The 9,302-nt window shown below is 36.9% G+C and overlaps 2 protein-coding genes across 6 annotated transcripts in view; one reads left to right on the top strand and one right to left on the bottom strand.

The window, feature by feature from the left end:
• kpna1 (karyopherin alpha 1 (importin alpha 5)) overlaps positions 1 to 9,302 on the top strand; it is a 47,152-nt gene that overhangs the window by 28,934 nt on the left and 8,916 nt on the right. Inside the window, exon 1 of one of the 4 annotated variants that reach the window (XM_066645958.1) lies at positions 6,030 to 6,145. The exons of 1 other annotated variant lie outside the window; for it this stretch is intronic. The gene's annotated coding sequence lies outside the window, so the exon portion shown is untranslated. Of the gene's footprint in view, positions 1 to 6,029; positions 6,146 to 6,343; positions 6,462 to 7,376; positions 8,242 to 9,302 lie in introns of those variants that run through there. 2 more of the 4 variants (XM_066645974.1, XM_066645966.1) reach the window with 2 other exon arrangements.
• Positions 881 to 3,307, bottom strand: si:ch211-161h7.8 (thiosulfate:glutathione sulfurtransferase). 2 transcript variants are annotated; one of them, XM_066644429.1, is made up of 5 exons: positions 3,169 to 3,307; positions 2,283 to 2,405; positions 1,797 to 1,959; positions 1,635 to 1,693; positions 881 to 1,210 (listed from the first exon to the last, which is right to left on the bottom strand). In XM_066644429.1, exons 1-4 carry the CDS (start codon positions 3,305 to 3,307, stop codon positions 1,639 to 1,641), a joined length of 480 nt encoding a protein of 159 aa, XP_066500526.1. In that variant the 3' UTR covers positions 881 to 1,210; positions 1,635 to 1,638. The 2 variants fall into 2 exon arrangements, with proteins under 2 accessions (XP_066500526.1, XP_066500517.1); XM_066644420.1 differs by having other exon boundaries at positions 881 to 1,693.

The raw sequence follows: 9,302 nt of genomic DNA, 5'->3' as shown, positions 1-9,302 counted from the left end.
ATAAACATATTTAAAGACCCGAAAGTTATGTTACTTCAAATAAAACAATCATATATTACTTTAGTAGTTCCTCAGGTGTGTGATGTCATGAACCTTTCTCTCTGAATCCGTGTTTTGAGACATTGCAGTTTCAAAATGGAAATGCTCATCCGTTACATTGACCGATTATTTCACGTATGATACTTTTCAAATGTATAAACAACACCAAATGAACATATTAACAAGGTTAAACACTCCAGTTTCCATTTTCATTTGAGGACGTTTTTAATAATTCAAACTCTAAAGCTGAATAAATAGACCAGGAAGCCATGCACAGTTTAACCCCTGAAAACAGATGATCCCCTGGGGTATTTAGTGGACTCCGAATCTATTTTCAGAGCACATCCATCCATACTCTACTGTTAAGCTGTTTGTGACTGGCCTTTTATCACTTCAGCAGGAGTTTGCTGAGATGATATTAACCTTGTGCTTGGTATCAGTCTGAGAAATGTGCTGACCTTGAGATTTGCATCAGTCTGAGAGGTCTTTACAGAGGTAAATGTGACCACATCTATCCCCCTATCAGTTTGACTAGATGCTCAAGGTCCGTTCTAAGGAACCTTTGCACTAGGTACCTATCTTTACGCTATAGAAATGCCCTTCAGAAAGAAAGAGTATCATTGTACTTCCCCCTTCTGGCTCTAATGTATATTACGGCGGATCCACAGTTTTATGCAGTTATATTGTATGCCATAAACAATGTAATACATTAGTTATTACTATGAAAGTCTTTTTAGATACAAAGGCAAGGCAAGTCAAGGCATGTTTATTTATAGCGCACATTTCATACAAAAGCAATTCAAAGTGCTTCACAGAAGAAACAGTTAAATTAAAAGCAAGAATAAAAAGCATAAATTTAAATATTGCAGTAAAAGGGAACACATAAAAAGACCAAAATGATTAAATGATTAAAACAATTTAAAATGATACAATAAAAGAAAAGAACTAAAGTGTCATTACAGAATTAAAGTGTAGTGTATTTTAAACTGAGCTGTAAGCTGCTCAAACAGGAATGTTTTAAGTCTTGATTTAAAAGTGTCTAAAGTCGGGGGTCTTCTAATGTTCTCAGTCGGCTGCTTCCATTTATGAGCGGCGCCGGAGCTAAACGCTGCCTCTCCATGTTTAGTTTTCACCTGAGGCTCATATCTCTGTAGCAGATCTGAACAAAGTGCTAAGTACAAAGAAGCAGAGCAAAGTTCATCTTTTCAAACTGTTCATGCAAACACACACAATCAATGTCTGTTATAGTAATACATGATCCGTATTTAGTGCCAACCCTATAGTTTTATTATAGCGTCCACTGTTTTAATTTAATTTTAAAAAGAAACCAACAAATAATTGTCTCAATACATTCACTAAATTAAGTCTAAGAAGTTGGTTTTGCATTGTTTGCTTGTCAAACTCCTAGTAACCCCAAAAACATTCCCTGATGTCCTTGAGTTAATGCATTGCTTTTATGAAGTGTGGATATCAGGGATGATTAATGATTTGTGCTTTAAAATCCCAGATATTCATTTAATCTTTTAAAAACTACAGATGATTACTGTTCATGATTCATGGTTTTGCAGCTGTTTATTTATTTTTTTTAACAGTACTTTGTTACAGCTTCTCTTTCTCAGCCCATTCACTGTATCCCCCCGCGTAATGACGAGCCCTGAAACACAGAAGTAAAAACTTATAATTCAGCACTGCATGCTTTGTAATTGGAAGTAAACACAAGTGTGGAGCTGGTAGTGTGAGAATAGATTGTGGCTTGCCTGCTGAATCCCAATCGCCAGGCGATCTCAAGAGCAGTTAAACTCCTGCGGCCTCTCTGGCAGTGGAAAACAATGTTGTTGTCCTCTTTCTTGGGGGCATTCACCTTGAATTGTCTTTTAAAAGCCTTTAGAGGGAGTTGCAGTGATTCCTCAAGCTGCTCCACTGTGAAAGGCAAATAAACAACAGCATAACTGCAAGCGTACACCCTAAAACAAGCAAACATCTGTGCTGTACATTATATATTAAGAGTAATATCCGTTTCATTCTTTTCAATAAAAATATGTTGGAAAATGGGCTGCCATGTATATTGTCTCGGCAAGCAGACTGAAACCGTACTCATAACATAAGTGTATATGGTCGCAGCTAAAATGCTGGAGGCTCAATAGTGGATAAATGTAAACGACCTAAATGTATAACACGTGCTGTTGTAAAGTCAGGGTTCATCAATTTCAGCAAGGTATATGTGCCGGCGACAGTCTCCTTACATGGTATGTTGACAGAATGAGGAATTTGTCCTGCCTGGAATTCCTCTGGCTTTCGGATGTCGAACAACTGGACACTACGACTGGCCAGCATCGCTTTCAGCTGTTCATAGCTCACCACTGAATCTGAAGGAGAATAATGAGATTCTCTAATTAGATGTAAAATTACGCTACTACCACAAATGTAACTTCTAGACTGAGACGGAGTTAAAGGATTATAATGCAGGATTTTTTTTTTAATCATGTGATCTTTATTATAATTCATCCATATATCTTGTATACACTGGAAAAAAAATACTGTGCCTAAAGTCATATTATTTCTGACACTTTTTTGAACTTTAGGCAAAATCATATCATTGTTGAGAACTTATTTTAAAAAGTTTCCCCCTCGTTTTCCCAGTGGAGAAGAGAATAGATTTTAGAACTGCTGTTACACATGACCAGATGGCATTCACTGGTTTTGACATCAAAGATCTTGCCTTGATCAGCACATAGTAACAGCTCAGAGCCAAACATGGCAGAAGATAAAGAAAGGATTCATAGAGGAGAGAAGGAGATTTTTGCCTATCAAAACCTGGGACTGAGCATGTTTAAATAGCTCAGTGTACGGCATGTTATCTGTGTGTACATGTTACCTGATTATGATAAGAAACAAGCCCTAGGGAAGTTGTGCTATTGACCCCCCACCATCAGAGAGAGAAAGGGAGAGATTTCAACCCAAAGCTATAAGTATTTTAGTGAGTTTTTCAACAAATCAGCTTGTGTCCACAGTCCATATATTTAAATAGTAAAAAAAAGAAAAATTATCTGAAGAACAGAACACATTTTCTCATTTTCAGATTTCATCACGTCTAGGTAATGTTAAGAGCTTTATATTCTTTTTTTTTACCACGTTTAGTAGGATTTTCGCTCCATTTGAAAGAGGTTGTTCTGAGTCCACGGCCAGATGTGCCTCCTCCGTTGCAGTAAAAGGAGTAAATAGGTTTTAACGCCAAGTTAAAGCGCCGTAAAGCTGAAAAGAATGTCATGTCTACCGCTATAGTTAATGCGGCACAGAGAGACAGCTCGTCTCTTTATAACTCGGTGTCTGTGCTGCCCCCTGGCGTCTGCCGGCCTTTAAACCACATTTAAAAGGCTCATATCTTACATTTTTTTTTTCTTGAATTTTATTTCCTAACCCTAAGGTCCAGTACTTAAAGGCTAAGCACCACTTAATGGACCTCCATGAATATGTCACATTATTTTAGTTACTGACAGATATACGTATGAATTAAAATGAAAATAGCAGCTTAATTTGCTTTAAAACTGACAATTTTATTAAATTGACGGAAACACCCGAGTTCGCTACGGAATTTCTTGACCGCAACCGTGACGTCACTGGTGGACAACAGCTGAACAACGCCGCGGTAAAACACCGTTATGACTGACTGTTAAGACAGTATCTAGCTAAATAACCAACATTATTCATGACAATAGCCTAGCAATAAGCTAAACTCAAATGTAGAGGTACCGTTATTCTTGTAAATGTGATCGAAGTCGAACTCGAATTCATCCGACACTATAAACCTCCGTAATGCAGCTACGTAGCCGAGTATAATCTGAGCCACCGAGTTTAGCGAGTCAAGCTAACGCTAACTAACACCAACTAAAACAGGCGAAGTGAGTGTCCTTACCCTGTTTACCTCCATGTTACAGAGGCTCTTGAACACCTTTCGTTGGTGTCCTTACATGCCCATATTGTTGGAAAAGCGCCAGTGAAATGAGCTACAGATAACGGAGTGAGCGGACGGTCCTTTCCAATGTGCCCGTTTAAAGTTGACAAATTTAGTCCATTTTCTGGATATTTTGGGATCTTTGGGCCATTTGTGCACAGATGTCCCACTGTACATTGAATGATTGCAGCCAAAAACAACACACCTTTTCGTCATTTCGCATTAAATTAAGTGCGACTTCTAGAGTTGTTGTCCACCGTCTACGTCACAGGCAAGACGCCTATTAGAGTTTCCGAACACCGTTGGGGGGGGGGGGGCAACGGTCTTTTAAACCTTATTCCTTGAATTAGTAAGAAATAACATGTTTTCTGACTATCAATAAACACAAGTTAGGAACTCAAATTCCACTGTATTTATTTGTTTGACACTTTCATATAGCTGGTGATTAGCCTTTAAGCTATAACTAAACTGTAGGTTTATTAGCACATAAAACAGTAACATTTCATATTTCTATGCCATTCCTACATATTCCAATCTCACTTCATCCCTTAGAATTAAACAGGCTATGCCCACATGACTGGTACATATATATATATGTATAATAATAACTAAAAGAAACTAGTCGTATATTCGTGATGCACTTTGTTTAAAAATAAACAACTTAGTCCATTGAAGAGGGTGTTTGTTAATATTTCAACAGGAGTGTTCACAGACATACCACAAACATCAGTTTTCTGCAGCAATAAACACTTAGTGAAACAAAACTTAACAGTGCAAGTTATTTATATATATAGATAGAGGAATTATTGTCACATTAAAAAGCAATCACTGCAGTAGGACAATGTGAAGTGGAATCCACACAATCCACATCAAAGAAACAAGTAGATTGTTTTCCCGTTGCTTGTACTCTTTACTGAAAAACAATACACGAGAATTTGCATTTTTAAAATGACATGCTGAATTAGTGTCAAAATGGAATGCAATCACCTCAAAATGTAATCAGTACACAACTGCATTGTTTTACATCATGAGATACTTCAAAAAACGTCTCATTAAAATGAAATATACGTGAGAATACTTTTAAACACAGACATCCATGAACCACATTCTAAAACCCTTGAAGAGCCACGCCCTAAATTCGGTAGAGGACTGTGATTGGATAGTGATTGCTTTTCAATTGTGGCACGAATACAGCACTGCTCTCAGCAGTTTTGCTTTGGCGCATTCACAGCGCCACACAGTGGAATACAATATGGTTGAGTTTATTGCATTTTTCGGTGGTTTGTGTTCAATTCAGCATTTTTTTTTTCTTTGAATGGAAATCTGGTAAGAGACAGAGCGACATTAAATCAATTTAATGACTATTTGCTTTTCATTATGGCACGTTTCCCGCACGTCTTTGTTTAAAAGCATAGAATTGTGGATTGCATTTCACATTGTCCTGTTGCAGTGATTGCTTTTTAATTTGGCACTAATTCCTCTCCATACATATATGCACTTTGTTGTTTTACCATTACAGACTGCAGTCTGCAATCTGTTGCTCTGATTTGTTAGACCACTTTCATTCTGTTCTTCAGTGGTCTGTGTTAGTGTTAGGTTCCACTTTATTGGACACACTTACCATCTTGGTCCACCTTGTAGATGCAAAGTCAGGGTCAGCTGATCTGTTGCTGCACAGTTTATGTTCATCATCCTCTAGTCCTTTATCACAGGCCATAGGATGCTGCCCACATGACTCTGGCTGTTTATTATTGGTTGGTGGATTATTCTCTGTCAGTAGTGTCACTGCTGTGCCTGATCCACTCGTACCAACACAAGACACTAACACACCACCACCACGTCAGTGTGGATAAAGAGGCTATTAAGTATTAAGTGCATAAAAAAAATCTTAAGTCTAGAAGTGTAGAACTACAGGTGTTCAACTATATGGTAAGATGAACTGATAAAAATGGACAATGAGTGTAGAAACAATGAGGTGGTTTTAATTTTATGGCTGGTCTGTGTATACATTTATGCACGGTGTCACTGACAGCGCATGCGCCAATTGATCTGTATCTCCGCAGTCACACATGCGCAGTAGCACGATACCGGTCAGACGCTCCGGATAAGCGGTCCTAAGCGACGACGGGTTGAAGAGAGACGGCGTTTAAACAGGTCTGTGTTAACAGGATCTAACACTTTTCACAGCCATCATTTATTTAAAACATAGGAGACGACAAACATTGACGAGAAAGGCTGTAAATATCACCATACGTGAGCAAAGAAATGTGAAGGCTAAGCGGGCTGTGGCGCATGCGCACACCGGGGCCGCGGGGCTTTATTCTCGAACCCGTCTATTTAGCTGTGTTCCTGATTTTCTTTTTAGTTAACTTACAGCTGCCGATACAGTCAAAAACGCAGTAACCGATCACGCTTTACGTTTAATCTACTGCCGGAACATATTAAGTTCAGAAGATTGCATGAGGATGAAGTGGGTTCCTTACCAGCATCTTGTTTGAATTTTTCGTTCCACCTTAAATGGTGCAGTAGTTTAACGTTCCATTCTGGCGCCTGAGGGCAAAGTATTGAGCCAAATACAGCATCATCAAGATGGGCAAGATGACTTAAATCGAAACAACGAAAAAATGTCATGCTAGGCAAACATTTGATAACTTTGAAAATGCTTTTGAAGAAGTAAAGGCTGACGCATCCATCTAAATACAAACATCAAATTAATTATATTTCTTATTAGTATATTAGATAAACACTCGTTGTACTCTCTTTCAAAATGTCTAATGTATTAAAATGCTTAGTAGATCTCATAATCTTTGGATTACATTGTAATAACGTTGTTGTGTATGTTCAATTCGACAATATTTTTATTTGAATTTTCCGTTCCACCTTAAATGGCCCAGCAGTCGTCTTATTCTCACATTTAACACATTTTACGTTATATTTAATACGCAAAACATCATCGTCACACTCAATATACCAAGAATATCTAGATTTTCTGAAGTACCTCGCTGAAATTATATCAGCCCTAGACGTCACGGGTCTGCGTGGTGCAGATTAACGTTAGCGTTGGTTAGGCTAGGCTAAGCTGCTAGCAGTGGTTGTTTATGTAAATGCACTTCAGTGAATTCAGTAGAAACCCCTCTTCTCTTTTCCATTTTTACTAGATTCAGATGGATTATGTGTATGTTTAAAAGCCACTCAGTCATTGATTAAATTTTGCGATGTTAATTTGGCATCATTTGATATAGGACGTTTCATTTCTAATTCTTATTTGTGGGATATACATTTAATGTTAGACCTAATGGCCTCAGTAACAAGCTTCTTTAGTTTTCAGAAGAGTAATATTTTTAAACATGCCTGACATGTTTGGGTCAGTCAGCAATACTATAATATTATCAAATATTTTTAAAAATCTCATTATGTAATTATATAAATAATTATTACCAGCTTGTTGGTATAAAACCTCTCAAGAGCAAAAAAAGGAAAACAAGGGAGGTAAAACCTCCTCTTAATAAATAATTGTTGTTAATGAACCTAAGCTTTTTTATTCAGCACTGACATTGCAAGGGTTAAAACTTGTACACAAGCAAGACCTTCCGTTCAGTTTATGAAGTAAATATGAAGTAAAGCACTGATAGTATGTACCAAAGCTATAAGAAATTTAGGCACAGTTTTCTCTTTATCTCCACAGAGTGCTCCTATACTTTCTTGCAGGTCGAAAGCCTGTTTGTTGTTTGTTTTGATTAGAGGCCGTCAGTTTTTAATGAAAGTTGGAGCAGCCTGTAGGGTTTTATTCTTGATCTCTGGATTACGTGTGCATGGCAGCAAGAGATGGCAAATAGTAGTTTAGTTTAACAAAGTGCACACAAACATTTTTATTGTTGTTGAAGCAAATTTGTGCATTGGTTTAGAATTTTACGTTTATCGCTTACAGTTTACTTGTTTCATAATTGTTAGAGCTGTTGGAAGCCTGATTGTACTGAAATGCATTTACTAAAGAAACACTGGATTTTACTGACCAATCACACATGCTATTTTGGCATGAAGTGTAGAAGGGGAAAGTCTTTATGATTCACGTCGGACCAGCAGCAGAGCCAATACAATACAATTCCTGGTAGTGTGTATATTTGGAGGTACAGACATACAGACAGCCTATCAGAATGCAACTGGCATAATCCTGACAGTGAGGGTAGGTCAATCCACTGAAGTTATCCGACTCTTCGTCAACTTGTGGGTGGGCTGAGACTATGTTCCAGGTAAATTAGTTTTCAGATCAGTTTCAGTTTTCATGTCAAGGAAAGACATTTTTAAAGAATTAAAAAATGAATTAATTGGTTACAGATGATGAATTCAAACCTCATTAAAACAAAAACGAACAAACTCAGATTCCCTTTTATTAGCATTGATCTGAGCTGTGTGGTTCTAACCCTCAGTGTTAGCATTCAATTTTGTGTAAATAAAAATAATGTATTGTCTTTTGAATTTTTTTCAATGTACAATTATGGTAAATGTTGTAAATCAAAGCTAAATGAGATGTCAGAAAAACATTTTTATTCATCAAAATAAAGACTGAAGTATATGACACATGAGTTTATTAACTTAACTTACAGACCTACAGTGTCTGTAGTAAAATGCTTTTAAGAAGAGTGCAACAGTGGGGTTGGGCTGTGAGCAGAGTGAATAATTTTCTTACCACAAAAAAAAAGTAAAGTTGTTTATGTCTTGTGTCATGAAAAACATTCTTAGGGCATTACCACCAAGTTTTAAATAAAGCAAGAACTAGTAAAAACATAGATTAAGAAGAGTTTAAAATAATAAGTTAATAAATAAATAAACATTTCCAAGTGCTGGACTGCACTTAACCCATTATAAGGTTTAGAACAGTGCTTATAACAGTGGGAAAGCTAGAAAGGTTTCAGTTTTGCACACTCATTCATTGCCTTTAGCCGCTTATACACTTCAGGGTTGTGGTGAGTCCAGAGCCTACCCAGAATCACTGTGTGTATGTATATATATATATATATATATATATATATATATATATATATATATATATATATATATATATATATATATATATATATACACACCCACCCACCCACACACACACACAAGCACTTGAATTAAACCTAATATAGTCTTTTTTAAGTTCTCAAATTCATGTGATTGCCTGTTTCTTTACCGTAATAGCACGTGTATGCGCACCTGATAGTGTGTAGTTGGCTGTGTTACCAGGAATAGAAATGAATGTTTATTGAGCTCTTATCCAAAGCTTATCATCGCTATCGAGCAAAAATTAATCACGAAATATATCAAT

The sequence above is a fragment of the Hoplias malabaricus genome, chromosome 1, assembly GCF_029633855.1.
Source record: "Hoplias malabaricus isolate fHopMal1 chromosome 1, fHopMal1.hap1, whole genome shotgun sequence".
In the NCBI taxonomy this organism is placed as follows: Eukaryota; Metazoa; Chordata; class Actinopteri; order Characiformes; family Erythrinidae; genus Hoplias; species Hoplias malabaricus.
This window is presented reverse-complemented; position numbering and strand designations above follow the sequence as displayed.

What these genes read in the sequence shown, in the direction of transcription:
- si:ch211-161h7.8 (XM_066644420.1), bottom strand. Translation starts at nt 3,307, where the DNA reads ATGACATTCTTTTCAGCTTTACGGCGCTTTAACTTGGCGTTAAAACCT. An exon ending in CGAAAATCCTACTAAACGTG is followed by an intron (nt 2,406 to 3,168) that starts GTAAAAAAAAAG and finishes ATTCTCCTTCAG; the next exon opens with ATTCAGTGGTGAGCTATGAA. An exon ending in TGGCGATTGGGATTCAGCAG is followed by an intron (nt 1,694 to 1,796) that starts GCAAGCCACAAT and finishes TCTGTGTTTCAG; the next exon opens with GGCTCGTCATTACGCGGGGG.